Source organism: Telmatherina bonti (assembly GCF_933228915.1).
Source record: "Telmatherina bonti genome assembly, chromosome: 12".
In the NCBI taxonomy this organism is placed as follows: Eukaryota; Metazoa; Chordata; class Actinopteri; order Atheriniformes; family Telmatherinidae; genus Telmatherina; species Telmatherina bonti.
This window is the reverse complement of record NC_136610.1, coordinates 37,584,588-37,601,568: the sequence shown is the minus strand read 5'-3', so window position 1 is coordinate 37,601,568 and position 16,981 is coordinate 37,584,588. Positions and strand designations below refer to the sequence as shown.

Here is a 16,981-nt window from a genome sequence, read left to right as displayed (position 1 = left end):
TAGGACACTTAGACATGGGAGAAAATTAGTTTGATTAAAAAATAATAACAATTTTAATGAATTTTCCTACTCTGTAAATGCAGATATTGTTCTTCTTCTTCTTTTTTTTTTTTTTTTGCCATTGACGTCTTAAAGTGAAATATAAGTTGAATGTGTGATTATACAGAGAGAGATATCACGGAAGGTTGTGTTTTTTGTGTATGTGGTGTGACTGACAGACTGCATGTGTGTGTGTGTCTCCGGATGAAACACAGACACAAACATGTGTCCACCAGCCTCCACAGAATATGTAGACACGCCTTGCATCATGTGCATCACTGCTGATGTGCATGAATGAAGCCTGTGACTCCACATGTGGAGGACAAGTAGGATCCAGATGAAAACAAAATGCAGAACGCCTCAGTGTTTTTGCTTCTAAATGAGAAGCTGCAGCTACATGCTTGTGTTTTATTTACTGTAGCTTGTTTCTGAAGATGTCTTTGGAAAGCAACTGTGTTTGCCCTCAGAGCTGATTTAAATTCATTCAAATAAAGGAGCAGTCCTCACAATGCAGTGACATCTGGTGGCAGAGTTGACCTCTTCCTGATGACGTCTGGTTTTCTGCCTCCTGTCTGAAATGACAAAACCAAAAACAAACGAGTTTTATGTCTGAGAGTGGTCTCTACGGAAAACAGAGGCATGTGAGATTAATAGAGACGTGTCAGAAACCAGATATGTGTTACCGTGTTTGTTAATTCACCTGGAACACAGTGGAACATGTAAATATCTCCTCATAAAAACCACATTACTGTCAGTGGAAACCAGAGGATAACAGCCGAATTTCCCTTTAGTACGGGAAAAGTAATCCTAAAAACAAGGAAAGTAATCCTCGGAGTGAGTAATCCTAGTAGTGAGTAAAGTAATCCTAGTAGTGAGTAAAGTAATCCTAGTAGTGAATAAAGTAATCCTAGTAGTGAGTAAAGTAATCCTAGTAGTGAGTAAAGTAATCCTAGTAGTGAGTAAAGTAATCCTGGTAGTGAGTAAAGTAATCCTGGTAGTAAAATAATCCTGGTAGTGAGTAAAGTAATCCAAGTAGTCAGTAAAGTAATCCTAGTAGTGCGGAAAGTAATCCAAGTAGTGAGTAAAGTAATCCTAGTAGTGAGTAAAGTAATCCTAGTAGTGAATAAAGTAATCCTAGTAGTGAGTAAAGTAATCCTGGTAGTGAGTTAAGTAATCCTGGTAGTGAGTAAAATAATCCTGGTAGTAAAATAATCCTAGTAGTGAGTAAAGTAATCCTGGTAGTGAGTTAAGTAATCCTGGTAGTGAGTAAAATAATCCTGGTAGTAAAATAATCCTGGTAGTGAGTAAAGTAATCCTGGTAGTGAGTTAAGTAATCCTGGTAGTGAGTAAAATAATCCTGGTAGTAAAATAATCCTGGTAGTGAGTAAAGTAATCCAAGTAGTCAGTAAAGTAATCCTAGTAGTGCGGAAAGTAATCCAAGTAGTGAGTAAAGTAATCCTAGTAGTGAGTAAAGTAATCCTGGTAGTGAGTAAAGTAATCCAAGTAGTGAGTAAAGTAATCCTAGTTGTGAGTAAAGTAATCCAAATAATGAGTAAAGTAATCCTGGTAGTGAGTAAAGTAATCCTGGTGTTGGCATCACTGCTATGCTACATGTTAGCTTAGCTGCTATGTTACATGCCTAGACCGTAAATGAAAGATGGACAGATCCTCCATCGGTTAAAAGTGAACCCTGTGTGGAAGTGCATAAAACTGCAGTTCCCCCTTCATCCACTAGGGGCTGCAAAACAGAGCAAATCCCCATAGACTCCCATGTTAAAAAGACCAACTTCACAGCAGGAATAAACATGTTTACAGCCTGGTTCAAAAATCCATTTTTGGTTAATAAGTCAGGTTTACCTTCATGACAACTGTTGGGGGAAATTTAGCATATTTAGGGGCGTGTCCTTTTGATTGACAGGTACCCGATCTCCCGCTTCAAGTCAGAAGAGCGTAGAACAACTGCGGTTTTTTAGCCGGTCAACAACGTGACTTAGTTTTAGCCCGCTTACCTCCATTAACTAGTTAGCTCCTGTTATCTCCGGGTTAGCTCAGTTAGCTCTTAGCTAACTCTTAGCTCGGAGTTTGCTAGATGTCAATCATCCACCATGACGCTCACAGCCCCCCTCTCAGCTCCACCTCTTTGCCCATATTTGTATTTTCCGGGCGAGACGACACGCATGACCCTGCCAAGATGGTGATGGTAGGAACCGCCCACCGAGCTTCAGTTCAGCTCTTCAGAAACCTACGGGTGCCCATCTTTTATATACAGTCTATGGCTACATGTTAGCATCACAGCTATGCTACATGTTAGCATCGCTGCTTCCTGCTGACATCTTCTGGACTGCAGCATGTCATGCTGCCACCTGTATTTGAGGAGTTTTGTAAAAGGAAAGAAAAACATTTTTTATTTAAACAAAGACTTTTAAAACTCGGAAGAAAGGAGGAAATATGATCTATAAAACACCTTTTTCACATATGAAAATAACAAATTGGTTTTCCAATAAAAATGAAAACACAAGAACACATACACACTGTCATACAAACAACCATTAAAATTAATTTTTCTTCTGTTTTTCTGCTAGTTTGTTAAATCAGTGTGGTTTATGGTTGCCAGAGAAACGGTATATTATTGTCATGACGCAGGCCTGGTTTGCATCAAAAAGATTTATTCTCTATATTCAAATAATCAGATAACTGTCATTACAGAATGTGACATGTGACCCAAACCTAATCATCCAGTATCCTGTTTCCGCCTGCTTGTGTCTGTCTGCGAACGCGACCACCATGTTTGCCTGCTGAAGCTCCAGCTCAGCAGCTGATTTGCGTGCTGGTTAGGTTTCTGTAGAATCACGGCTGCCGTGCGAGATGCAAAGTGGGATCTGGTGGGATGAAGGTAAATTTTAATGAGGAAAGGCGATTTGAATAGAAAACGTCAGTCGTTCAGCTTTGCTGATGTGGGAGAAAGTTGCATCACATCAGGCAGTTTGATGGAAAGTCAAACTATTTAAAAAATGTGACCTTGTTTCCTCAGATTGAAATTTGCAGGGAAGTCTGTGTGCTTGGATGCAAAATGAAGGTTTAAATAGATGTAAAAAGAGGGAAAAGCCGTCAGATCTCAGCTTTGTGTTTTACATGGAGGAGGTCATTAAACAGCTAAATAAAGCTTTCTGCATCAGCGATCATAATAACCATCTGTACCCTCCATTAAACAGTCTCCTTCAGTACGTTAGACATCGTACGGGCCTCCAGGCTGCTGCAAGAGCAGGCTGATAAATGGCTCTTTGTATAATAGATGATGAAGCTGCTGCCTTCCTCCTGGCTGCAGCTCTGCTGTTTGCCTCCTGGCTGAGCCGAGAGTTTCACCGGGAAGAGACCAGTAAATACAGAAGCAACGAGATGTCCTGCTGAACGGCGCCCGAGTCAAAGTGCTGATTTATTCTGCGATTAAAAGATAACGCGTATCGCTTCTTCTGACATTTATTAGTTGTTTTTATAAATCTACACTATGTTACTGACTGCAGGATGCTTCATCACCTCCAACGCTGGGTATTTTCATGATTACGTCACGCTGGAAGAGACGACGTCAGAGGGATTGTGCATCTAAATGCAGCTTTTTCCTGTGTGTCTTCCAGGCATCGGTATGTCTACGACGGTCAGCGCCGAGGAGATGGAGGAGATCAGGGAGAGCTTCAGTAAAGTTGGTGAGTTTGTGTGTGTGCAGATAACTAGTCATGTTTAAAATGTGGTACAGAAGCTTTTGTACATGTATGCATGCTTGTATGAGTCGACCTACTGATGGACAGATGTTTGGGTTTATGAGGAGAAATTATACAGAGCGCCGTCGCTTCTATCATCATCATCATCGTCTCAGGAACAGCAGCGTGTCACTGGGATGGTCAAGTGACCCTCCAGCTGGTCTACGGAGGTTTTCCAGTGTTTCTATCCGTCCAGGAAGTTTACAATCCAGACACAACATGTAGTGTTTATTCAGCGACTCTAGATGGTAAATCCATCATTATTTATCACATCTTCGTCACCATCACTACCACCTTGAGGAATCTGCTGGAAACAAAATGAAAGCATGGATCCGTCCAACTGTCAGGATAAACGCTTCATGCTGCAGTTGGTGGGATGGTGGGGGGAGGTTTTCTTGTCCCACTTTGGTTCCCTTAGTACCAACATGACACGGTTTAACCTCCACAGCCTACCTGAGTCCTGCTGCTGACCATGTCCATCGCTTTATGAGCACAGTGTAGCATCTTCTGATGGAAACATCCAGCAGGATGATGCACCATGTTACAAAGCTCACATCATCTCCACCATGACTATGAGTTCACTGTCCTCCAACGGCTCCACAGTCACCAGATCTACATCCAGCAGAGCAGCTTTGGGATGTGGTGGAACGGGAGATTCTCATGGTGATGAGGTGGAACGAGAGATTCTCATGGTGATGAGGTGGAACGGGAGATTCTCATGGTGATGAGGTGGAACGGGAGATTCTCATGGTGATGAGGTGGAACGGGAGATTCTCATGGTGATGAGGTGGAACGGGAGATTCACATCGTGATGAGGTGGAATGGGAGATTCTCATGGTGATGAGGTGGAACGGGAGATTCTCATGGTGATGAGGTGGAACGGGAGATTCTCATGGTGATGAGGTGGAACGGGAGATTCTCATGGTGATGAGGTGGAACGGGAGATTCTCATGGTGATGAGGTGGAACGGGAGATTCTCATGGTGATGAGGTGGAACGGGAGATTCTCATGGTGATGAGGTGGAACGGGAGATTCTCATGGTGATGAGGTGGAACGGGAGATTCACATCGTGATGAGGTGGAACGGGAGATTCTCATCATGATGAGGTGGAACGGGAGATTCTCATGGTGATGTGGTGGAACGGGAGATTCTCATCATGATGAGGTGGAACGGGAGATTCTCATCATGATGAGGTGGAACGGGAGATTCTCATGGTGATGAGGTGGAACGGGAGATTCTCATCATGATGAGGTGGAACGGGAGATTCTCATGGTGATGAGGTGGAACGGGAGATTCTCATCATGATGAGGTGGAACGGAAGATTCTCATGGTGATGAGGTGGAACGGGAGATTCTCATGGTGATGAGGTGGAACGGGAGATTCTCATCATGAGGTGGAACGGGAGGTTCTCATGGTGATGAGGTGGAACGGGAGATTCTCATCATGAGGTGGAACGGGAGGTTCTCATGGTGATGAGGTGGAACGGGAGATTCTCATGGTGATGAGGTGGAACGGGAGATTCTCATGGTGATGAGGTGGAACGGGAGATTCTCATGGTGATGAGGTGGAACGGGAGATTCTCATGGTGATGAGGTGGAACGGGAGATTCTCATGGTGATGAGGTGGAACGGGAGATTCTCATGGTGATGAGGTGGAACGGGAGATTCTCATGGTGATGAGGTGGAACGGGAGATTCTCATGGTGATGAGGTGGAACGGGAGATTCACATCGTGATGAGGTGGAACGGGAGATTCTCATCATGATGAGGTGGAACGGGAGATTCTCATGGTGATGTGGTGGAACGGGAGATTCTCATCATGATGAGGTGGAACGGGAGATTCTCATCATGATGAGGTGGAACGGGAGATTCTCATGGTGATGAGGTGGAACGGGAGATTCTCATCATGATGAGGTGGAACGGGAGATTCTCATGGTGATGAGGTGGAACGGGAGATTCTCATCATGATGAGGTGGAACGGAAGATTCTCATGGTGATGAGGTGGAACGGGAGATTCTCATGGTGATGAGGTGGAACGGGAGATTCTCATCATGAGGTGGAACGGGAGGTTCTCATGGTGATGAGGTGGAACGGGAGATTCTCATCATGAGGTGGAACGGGAGGTTCTCATGGTGATGAGGTGGAACGGGAGATTCTCATGGTGATGAGGTGGAACGGGAGATTCTCATGATGATGAGGTGGAACGGGAGATTCTCATCATGATGAGGTGGAACGGGAGGTTCTCATCATGATGAGGTGGAACGGGAGATTCTCATCATGATGAGGTGGAACGGGAGATTCTCATGGTGATGTGGTGGAACGGGAGATTCTCATCATGAGGTGGAACGGGAGATTCTCATGGTGATGAGGTGGAACGGGAGATTCTCATGGTGATGAGGTGGAACGGGAGATTCTCATGGTGATGAGGTGGAACGGGAGATTCTCATGGTGATGAGGTGGAACGGGAGATTCTCATGATGATGAGGTGGAACGGGAGATTCTCATCATGATGAGGTGGAACGGGAGGTTCTCATGGTGATGAGGTGGAACGGGAGATTCTCATGATGATGAGGTGGAACGGGAGATTCTCATGATGATGAGGTGGAACGGGAGATTCTCATCATGATGAGGTGGAACGGGAGGTTCTCATGGTGATGAGGTGGAACGGGAGGTTCTCATGATGATGAGGTGGAACGGGAGATTCTCATGATGATGAGGTGGAACGGGAGATTCTCATGGTGATGAGGTGGAACGGGAGATTCTCATGATGATGAGGTGGAACGGGAGATTCTCATCATGATGAGGTGGAACGGGAGATTCTCATCATGATGAGGTGGAACGGGAGATTCTCATGGTGATGTGGTGGAACGGGAGATTCTCATCATGAGGTGGAACGGGAGGTTCTCATGGTGATGAGGTGGAACGGGAGATTCTCATGATGATGAGGTGGAACGGGAGATTCTCATCATGATGAGGTGGAACGGGAGGTTCTCATGGTGATGAGGTGGAACGGGAGGTTCTCATGGTGATGATGTGAAACGGGAGATTCTCATGGTGATGAGGTGGAACGGGAGATTCTCATGGTGATGAGGTGGAACGGGAGATTCTCATGGTGATGAGGTGGAACGGGAGGTTCTCATGGTGATGAAGGAACGGGAGATTCTCATGGTGATGAGGTGGAACGGGAGATTCTCATGGTGATGAGGTGGAACGGGAGATTCTCATGGTGATGAGGTGGAACGGGAGATTCTCATGGTGATGAGGTGGAACGGAAGATTCTCATGGTGATGAGGTGGAACGGGAGGTTCTCATGGTGATGAGGTGGAACGGGAGATTCTCATGGTGATGAGGTGGAACGGGAGATTCTCATGGTGATGAGGTGGAACGGGAGATTCTCATGGTGATGAGGTGGAACGGGAGATTCTCATGGGGATGAGGTGGAACGGGAGGTTCTCATGGTGATGAGGTGGAACGGGAGATTCTCATGGTGATGAGGTGGAACGGAAGATTCTCATGGTGATGAGGTGGAACGGGAGATTCTCATGGTGATGAGGTGGAACGGGAGGTTCTCATGGTGATGAGGTGGAACGGGAGATTCTCATCATGATGAGGTGGAACGGGAGGTTCTCATGGTGATGAGGTGGAACGGGAGATTCTCATGGTGATGAGGTGGAACGGGAGGTTCTCATGGTGATGAGGTGGAACGGGAGATTCTCATCATGATGAGGTGGAACGGGAGGTTCTCATGGTGATGAGGTGGAACGGGAGATTCTCATGGTGATGTGCAGCAGCTGAATGAGGTTTCATGCCAATATGAAGCAGAATTTCTGAGAAATGTTTTTTATCTTTTTGAATCTCTGACTTCTAGATTTAAGACGGTTCTGCAGTAAAAATGGGTCCAACTCGGTACTAGAAGATGGCCTGTTAAACAGGATGGTTGCCTAGTAGAGTCATGGGGACCAGAGGATCTAAAGTGCAATTCAGTCCCAGGCAAATTTATGCTTTTGAGACCAACAACAGTATTTCTACATTCATAAATAGCTGCACAAGATAATGGTATAAATCTTGTTTTCTGTTGACATCATCGGTCGATGCTCCTCTAACAGCTTGTGTGAAGCTTCGCATGTTGACTAGGAGAGCAGCTTATAAATGTATACTCCTCCTCTTCCTCTTCTTTCCTCCCTCGCTCCTTCCCAGACCTGGACGGTAACGGCTATGTCTGTGCTTCTGAACTGGGAAATCTCTTCCGGGAGGTGGGATGTCCGTTGCCTGGATACCAGATCCGAGAGCTCCTCCAGAAGCTGGACCGAAACAAAGACAGCCACATCAGCATAGAGGAGTTCACGGCTGTAGGTAACACTAACTAACCAACTAACTAGTCAACTAACTGCAACTACTAACTAACTGACTAGAATCATGTGAAGAAGAAGAAAATGGTTCCTTTTAACTAAACGGTTTTACGTATCAGGACACGATAAAGAAAACCATCCGACAGACGACGTAAAAACAGCACTAGAAGTGGTGTAGTGGCGAGTGGATGAGTTTTAATCCAACGTTTTTATAAAACAAGGTCTCAGATTGTGTCCCAACGTTGTTACTTCCATCAGGGGAAGTTAAACTGCTCGCAGTCTGTTTCTGCTCTTCCTAAAACCAGACGCCAGAACTGCTCAATCACACACATCCATAAATATCCAGGTCACCTGACACGGACCCACCTGCTGAAGGTGCATCTTTTTTTTTTTTTTATGCATCCATCCATCCATCCATCTTCTGCCGCTTATCCGGGGTCGGGTCGCGGGGGCAGCAGCCTAAGCAGGGAAGCCTAGACTTCCCTCTCCCCAGCCACATTTGCCAACTCTGCGGGGGGATCCCGAGGCGTTCCCAGGCCAGCCGAGAGATATAATCCCTCCAGCATGTCCTGGGTCTTCCCCGGGGTCTCCTCCCCGAGGGACGTGCCTGGAACACCTCACCAGGGAGGTCCAGGAGGCATCCTGACCAGATGCCCCAACTCAACTGGTTCCTCTCGATGCTGGTGAATGAGGCTCGATTAACGCTTGTGGAAGCTGTTCTGCCACGTTGTTTTTAGAAAGAAGGGGATTTTTTTTCCCTCAAACAGATTTAAAAGTAAAATTAACAGTAAAATAGAAAAGTTGTTAACGTTGATTTAAAGCATCAGAGTTCCAGCAGAGCTGCGGCTTTCTGGCAGTTTCTTCCAGAAACCATGTTCTGTTCTGACTCTGGGACCAGGAAGGATGGCCACCAGTCCGTCAGGACCAGCACAGACAGATGAACGGCTACTCCGTCACTCATTAATTAATCACTAATCAGGCTGACCAGCCTGTTTTTGGACTGTTGGCGGAAAGGATCCACCCCTGCACAGGGACATGACGATGAGGTGCCTCTCTGTTGGGGTTTGCATGAAAGCTGAGCTTCCTGGCAGTGAGGGGGTCGCACCAACAAGCCATACTGGTTCAGTCTTTTTCTAACTGGACCTGACTTTTAGCACTCAACATGCCAACTGAGCCTGGAGAGTCTGGGATGTAGCTCTGGGTTTTAGTTATCAGAGCACCACATGACTTGATGTGGACTTACTGAGAGGAGCTCGGCTAGTCGGTTGGTTTGTTCAGCAACGTCTGCCTGCTACCAACATTAATAACACATCGTTTCTGCATCATGGATCTGTTTGTTAATGAATGATGAATATGTTATAAGTTGAGATGAAAAACTGCATAGATATCCCCCATTCCCCCGCTTTAACACGCATGATGCTGTTTGGACCGATTCCACTGCTGTGTGTTTTCGTGGGCGTTCAGATCTTCCAGGAGATGAAGGACGACCGCTTGGCTCAGGGTTTCAGGAAAGCTCTCAACAAGAAAGAAGGCATTGTGGCCATCGGTGGGACCAGTGAGATCTCCAGCGAAGGAACTCAGCATTCAATCTCTGGTTAGAGAAGCTAAGTGTGTTTATTCCTCATCACCATAGCAACGGCATCCTCTCAAATCAGCTGACCCTGAACCAACATCAGATTGTAAATGTAAAGCTACATGATGCTCGGCTTCATTTCAGAGCGGGAGCGCTTCGCCTTCGCCAACTACATCAACTCCACCCTGGAGAAGGATCCAGACTGCAAACGCGTTCTGCCCATCAACCCCAACACCGAGGCGCTGTTTAAGGCCGTGGCAGATGGCATCGTGCTCTGGTAAAGCTCCCGCTGGGAGTCGGAGTTGCCCCGTTTCTGGTCACATCTTCTTACTTTCTCCTCTCGTTGGCCGCTGCAGTAAACTCATCAACCTGTCCGTTCCCGACACCATCGACGAGAGGACCATCAACACAAAGAAACTGACTGCTTTCACCACGCAGGTGAGTCCGTGTTGGAATATTTACAAAGCGTCCTTCATCGTAGGCCTGTCGCAATAAGTCAATTAATGATAAGAAAAAATGTGTGCAATAAGTTTGAAGGATGCAATAATTTTCATTTGTTTTTCTTTTTTCTCTTGTGCCACATTTGCTTCAAGACAATATTAACTAAACACAGCAATACAACAAGCTTCCATCTGCACTTAAACCAAATCATCAACTGCAGTTTTCCCAGATGGGGAAAAAAAGACATTAACAATCAGCCTGGATGAACATTCATGTTACAGAACAGCTATTCCGCAACTTCACCGTGACATGAAAAATGACATCCTGAAGGCGATCAGACGTTCAACTTCACCATTCCACCTCTGGTCCAGTCCAAACATGTCCCTTTATATGAGCTTTACGATACTGTATGTACCTGTGTTACATGGAGTTTAGAGACCAGATGTTCCAGATAACCACGTTGCCAAAACCCCAGGAGAAATCCTGATGTGTTTCAGCAGACTGGGACTGGATGAGTCTAGTCTGCACATCCAGCTAAATGTTCTGAAGAAATGAAAGTTTGATCTTTGAAAGGGTGTGTTTACATTATTATGACTTTATTGTTATTACAGTTGAAAATGGTCTCAAATGACATCAATAATTGCTTAGCGTGATATTATCGTCTATCGCAATAATTTCAATTAATCGCATGGTAAAATCTTTTACCGTGACAGACCTACTTCATCGTATAAGATTCAGCTGGGAGCAGGAGGAGCATTAAAAATTAAGTAGAAGGAAACTTTAAAAGGGTAAAAAAATAAAACCAGATATACATTAAATAGATGAGGAAACAATGACGAAATGGACATGCAGCTGCGTAAAACAGGCTTTATGGGGACAGCCGTGTAGCAAAGATGGAGCACCGGAGTAACTATGGTGACAGAAACGGTCCTGATGAAGGTGAATAAGAGGATCCACGCAGACTTACTGTCTGAGTGGAAGATGCAGGATGAGTTGGATGCCGAAAATCATGAGAGAATCTGAATAAGCGCGATAAATGAAAAAATGAGCAGTTTGTTTCCTGAATGTGTTTTAAGCTTTATCCTGACTTTGCTTTATCAGGAGAATCTGAACTTGGCTTTGAATTCAGCCTCGGCCATCGGCTGCCAGGTTGTCAACATCGGGGCTCAAGACCTGAAAGAGGGGAAACCGCACCTGGTGCTCGGACTGCTCTGGCAGATCATCAAGATCGGGCTGTTTGCTGACATAAAGCTGAGCCGCAATGAAGGTAGAGTATGAACAGGCCTGCAAGGCTCATTTCCACATTTTCTACCCATCCTGCTCTTTTCTGCCAAGCGGCAACCTCCGGCGGTTATAAGTGAAGCCGATGCAGAAGTGCATAAAACTGCAGTTCCCCCTTCATCCACTAGGGGCTGCAAAACAGAACAAATCCCCATAGACTCCCATGTTAAAAAGACCAACTTCACAGCAGAAATAAACATGTTTACAGCAGGAATAAACATGTTTACAGCAGGAATAAACATGTTTACAGCAGAAATAAACATGTTTACAGCAGGAATAAACATGTTTACAGCAGGAATAAACATGTTTACAGCAGGAATAAACATGTTTACAGCAGGAATAAACATGTTTACAGCAGGAATAAACATGTTTACAGCAGAAATAAACATGTTTACAGCAGGAATAAACATGTTTACAGCAGGAATAAACATGTTTACAGCAGGAATAAACAATTTTTTTCTAACTCGCCCGTTTAAAAGTAATTTAATCTCGAAACACATTTCTTTCTACACATCCCTCATGAATCCTACAAACCTTCAGTTTTACCTTTTAGTGTTTTTTAAGAATACTGCTGAAAGTCAACAAAGTTGAGGCTTTGACGTCCGTGTGGAATGTCTCATGGAATGGGACGCGATGAGGTAGGGAGGGAGAGTCAACATCTCTTAGAAACCTACAGAAAGCATTGGCAGAATATGCTGGAGCGCCTTCTGAGAGGCAGCTTGGTCACAATCCATGCTTAACAAGGTGAAGGTTAAACCCAAGTTGGAGACCAAACTAACCTGTAAAACTCCACTAGATCTCCATCGCACCATCAGCGTCTCAGGACCGGTAGTGTGTAACTCTGTGGGAGAAATTGGGATGGAATCTGACGCTTCGCAGATCTACGGAAGTTTTCCAGACATTTCTGTCGTATTCAGATGGTTTACTATCCCGCCACAAAATATAGTGTTTATTCAGGGACTCTACATCAGGAATCACCAACTCTGGTCCTCGAGGGTCGGGGTCCTGCAGCGACACACTCAGTTCCAGTAAATGGATCATTAACTAACCTACGCAGAACTGAAGCAGCTGTAGGAGATTTGTTTTATCTGAATCAGATGTTCTGGTGACTGGAATTAAAAGGATTCTACTTCTACATGTAGTTTTACATTAGAGAAAAAACAAACATAGCTTGGAGTTTAAGGGTTAAACAGCAGTCCTCTGGAGAAAAAAAGAGGTGGATTGATTGACAGCGGAGGGACAGGTGTAGCAAAGACAACTCTGTGAAACAGGAAGTAAGACTCAGGCGATGTCCCCACGGCGCCAAAGCCGGTTCAGGTGTGAAAATGGTGTGAAAACAAGGAGAACTTCTTCATCATCCCCAGGAAGCCGCTGTATGTCAAACTAAAAGGCTGGGGGGGATGATGGCTCACTGTCTGTTGGAGGAAGTTCAGGTTCATGTAACACAGCTTGTTCTCCGTATCTGCTTTGACGGTCCAGCAGCACAATGTCGTTGTAAAAGCTGCAAACAAGCCCGGATTGCCTGCAGCGGCAACACAACATGGTCACCGGTGCCATTATTGTTGCTGTGTTAGTCATGTGTTGGTCACATGGACATCACTTAGACGTCATACCCTCCAGTGGTGCAGTCACGCTGTCCTGCGGATCCCCATGGTTGCGGTGTTTAACCGACCCACCTTGGTACCTGGTTTCAGACATGATGGAGGCTCCGGCTTCATGAGGATGAAAGGGCGGCTTGTTGGAGTACTTGTGTGGTTTTACTGCACTTGTCGCCGTGAAAATAAACCAGAAGCAAAACTTTATGCTGATGATGTTTGACTGTATTTGTGAGATATTTTTGCACACTGTCTGGATGTTGAAAAGTCGTGCAGCTGTGTTTCCTCTGTGTGCAGCCATTGCAGCGCTGCTGGAAGAAGGCGAGGAGCTGGAGGAGCTGATGAAGCTCAGTCCGGAGGAGCTGCTGATGCGCTGGGTGAATTTCCATTTGAAGAAAGTTGGACTGTCCGTTTCCAACTTCTCTGGAGACATCAAGGTAACTGGACTGTCTCACCTCTGAAGCCTTCTGCTGTTTTCTAAATACTCTACAAACACAGTGATGACGACGAGTCAGGTTGCCATGGGATCAAACTTGACGTGTCCTGTCCGTCTTTCCTGTCTGTGTTTCTGTGCAGGACTCCAAGGTTTACTTCCACCTGCTGGAGCAGATCGCTCCGGACGGCAGCAAGGAGGGCGTTCCTCGGGTTGAGATCGACATGAGCGGTTTATATGTGAGCAGCTCCACGATGTTGTTCAGTCTCAACGCTTTTTCCCTGGAATTCCTGTTTATTTCTGGGTTTTCTGCAGGATTATTGTGGATTTCTGAAACCACAGAAAAGTCTGTTCTTTATTTCTTTTCAAGAAGATGGAGCAAAAATGCATCTTAATTACCACTGGCCAAATAATTCCAACTAGCATCTTGTTTATTTATTTATATATATATATATACACATATATATATATATACACATATATATATCCTCCCGTGGGCTCACCATCTGCGGGAGGAGCCGTAGGGGTCGGGTGCAATGTGAGCTGGGCGGCAGCAAGGGGCGGGGACCCTGGCGGTCCGATCCCCGGCTGCAGAAGCTGGCTCTAGGGACGTGGAACGTCACCTCTCTGGTGGGGAAGGAGCCTGAGCTTGTGCGCGAGGTTGAGCGGTTCCGACTAGATATAGTTGGACTCACCTCGACGCATGGCTTGGGCTCTGGAACCAGTACCCTCGAGAGGGGCTGGACCTTCTTCCACTCTGGAGTTGCTCATGGTGAGAGGCGCCGAGCAGGTGTGGGCATTCTCATCAGCCCCCAGCTTGGTGCCTGCACGTTGGGGTTTACCCCGGTGGATGAAAGGGTAGTTTCCCTCCGCCTCCGGGTGGGGGGACGGGTCCTGACTGTTGTCTGTGCTTATGCGCCGAACAGCAGTTCAGAGTACCCACCCTTTCTGGGGTCCTTGGAGGGAGTGCTGGAGGGTGCTCCTTCTGGGGACTCCATTGTTCTGCTGGGGGACTTCAATGCTCACGTGGGCAATGACAGTGAGACCTGGAGGGGAGTGATTGGGAGGCATGGTCCCCCCCCCTCTGAACCCAAATGGTGTTTTGTTATTGGACTTCTGTGCTCGTCATGGATTGTCTATAACGAACACCATGTTCCAACATAAGAGTGTCCATATGTACACCTGGCATCAGGATTCCCTGGGCCGCAGTTCAATGATCGACTTTGTAGTCGTATCGTCGGACCTGCGGCCACATGCCTTGGACACTCGGGTGAAGAGGGGGGCGGAGCTGTCAACTGATCACCACCTGGTGGTGAGTTGGCTCAGATGGTGGGGGAGGAAGCCGGTCAGAGCTGGCAGGCCCAAACGTGTTGTGAGGGTCTGCTGGGAACGTCTGGCTGAGCCCCCCGTCAGAGCGAGCTTCAACTCCCACCTTCAGCAGAGCTTCGAACATGTCCCGGGTGAGGCGGGGGACATTGAGTCCGAATGGGCTGTGTTCCGTGCCTCTATTGCTGAGGCGGCCAGCCGGAGCTGTGGCTGCAAGGTCGTTGGTGCCTGTCGTGGCGGTAATCCCAGGACTCGTTGGTGGACACCAGCAGTGAGGGATGCCGTCAAGCTGAAGAAGGAGTCCTATCGGGCCTTCTTGGCCTGTGGGACTCTGGAGGCAGCTGATGGGTACCGACGGGCTAAGAGGCATGCGGCTTCGGCCGTTGCCGAGGCAAAAACTCGGGCATGGGAGGAGTTCGGCGAGGCCATGGAGAAAGACTTCCGGACGGCTTCGAGGAGATTCTGGTCCACCATCCGGCGGCTCAGGGGGGGGAAGCAGTGCTCCGTCAATACTGTGTACAGTGGAGATGGGGAGCTGCTGACCTCAACTCGGGACGTTGTGGGTCGGTGGAGGGAATACTTCGAAGACCTCCTCAATCCTACCAACACGGCTTCCCATGAGGGAGCAGAGCTGGTGGACTCGGGGGTGGACTCTCCTATCTCTGGGGCTGAAGTCGCTGAGGTGGTCAAAAAGCTCCTTGGCGGCAAGGCCCCGGGGGTGGATGAGATCCGCCCAGAGTTCCTTAAGGCTCTGGATGCTGTGGGGCTGTCCTGGCTGACACGCCTCTGCAGCATCGCGTGGACATCGGGGGCAGTACCGCTGGATTGACAGACTGGGGTGGTGGTCCCCCTTTTTAAGAAGGGGGACCGGAGGGTGTGTTCCAATTACAGGGGAATCACACTCCTCAGCCTCCCTGGTAAGGTCTATTCAGGGGTCCTGGAGAGGAGGGTCCGCCGGATAGTCGAATCCCGGATTGAGGAGGAGCAGTGTGGTTTTCGTCCTGGTCGCGGAACAGTGGACCAGCTCTATACCCTCTCTGGGGTCCTGGAGGGGGCATGGGAGTTTGCCCAACCAGTCTACATGTGCTTTGTGGACCTGGAGAAGGCATTCGACCGTGTCCCCCGGGGGCTCCTGTGGGGGGTACTCCGGGAGTATGGGGTACCGGACCCCCTTGTACGAGCTGTCCGGTCCCTGTACAACAGGTGTCAGAGCTTGGTCCGCATTGCCGGTAGTAAGTCGGATTCGTTTCCGGTGAGGGTTGGACTCCGCCAAGGCTGCCCTTTATCACCGATTCTGTTCATAACTTATATGGACAGAATTTCTAGGCGCAGCCGAGGGGGTTGAGGGGATCCGACTTGGTGGCCTCAGGATTGGGTCTCTGCTTTTTGCAGATGACGTGGTCCTGTTGGCTTCGTCTGGTCGTGATCTCCAGCTCTCACTTGAGCGATTCGCAGCCGAGTGTGAAGCGGCTGGGATGGGAATCAGCACCTCCAAATCTGAGACCATGGTCCTCAGCCGGAATAGGGTGGATTGCCCTCTCCGGGTCGGGAGTGAGGTCCTGCCTCAAGTGGAGGAGTTTAAATATCTCGGGGTCTTGTTCACGAGTGAGGGAAGGATGGAGCGTGAGATCGACAGACGGATCGGTGCGGCGTCTGCAGTAATGCGGGCTCTGCGCCGGTCTGTCGTGGTGAAGAAGGAGCTGAGCCAGAAGGCGAAGCTCTCGATTTATCAGTCGATCTACGTTCCTACCCTCACCTATGGTCATGAGCTGTGGGTCGTGACCGAAAGAACGAGATCTCGTATACAGGCGGCTGAAATGAGCTTCCTCCGCAGGGTGGCCGGGCTCTCCCTTAGAGATAGGGTGAGGAGCTCGGTCATCCGGGAGGGGCTCAGAGTAGAGCCGCTGCTCCTTCGCCTCGAAAGGAACCAGTTGAGGTGGCTCGGGCATCTGGTCAGGATGCCTCCTGGACGCCTCCCTGGTGAGGTGTTCCAGGCACGTCCCTCGGGGAGGAGACCCCGGGGAAGACCCAGGACACGCTGGAGGGATTACATCTCTCGGCTGGCCTGGGAACGCCTCGGGATCCCCCCCGCAGAGTTGGCAAATGTGGCTGGGGAGAGGGAAGTCTGGGCTTCCCTGCTTAGGCTGCTGCCCCCCGCGACCCGACCCCGGATAAGCGGCAGAAGATGGAT

General features: G+C 47.9%; 1 protein-coding gene across 1 annotated transcript in view; it reads left to right on the top strand.

Moving 5' to 3' along the window:
• Nucleotides 1-3,679: 3,679 nt before the first annotated feature.
• The window catches only part of LOC306762872 (plastin-3-like), a gene marked incomplete at its 5' end in the record, with an annotated part of 18,881 nt that continues 5,579 nt past the window's right edge, over nucleotides 3,680-16,981 (top strand). The window contains 8 exons of the mRNA XM_079249509.1: nucleotides 3,680-3,740; nucleotides 7,990-8,141; nucleotides 9,606-9,735; nucleotides 9,859-9,991; nucleotides 10,071-10,152; nucleotides 11,257-11,422; nucleotides 13,329-13,468; nucleotides 13,608-13,703. Of these exons, the coding sequence (XP_079105635.1) occupies nucleotides 3,680-3,740; nucleotides 7,990-8,141; nucleotides 9,606-9,735; nucleotides 9,859-9,991; nucleotides 10,071-10,152; nucleotides 11,257-11,422; nucleotides 13,329-13,468; nucleotides 13,608-13,703 (960 nt within the window). The remainder of the gene's footprint in view (nucleotides 3,741-7,989; nucleotides 8,142-9,605; nucleotides 9,736-9,858; nucleotides 9,992-10,070; nucleotides 10,153-11,256; nucleotides 11,423-13,328; nucleotides 13,469-13,607; nucleotides 13,704-16,981) is intronic.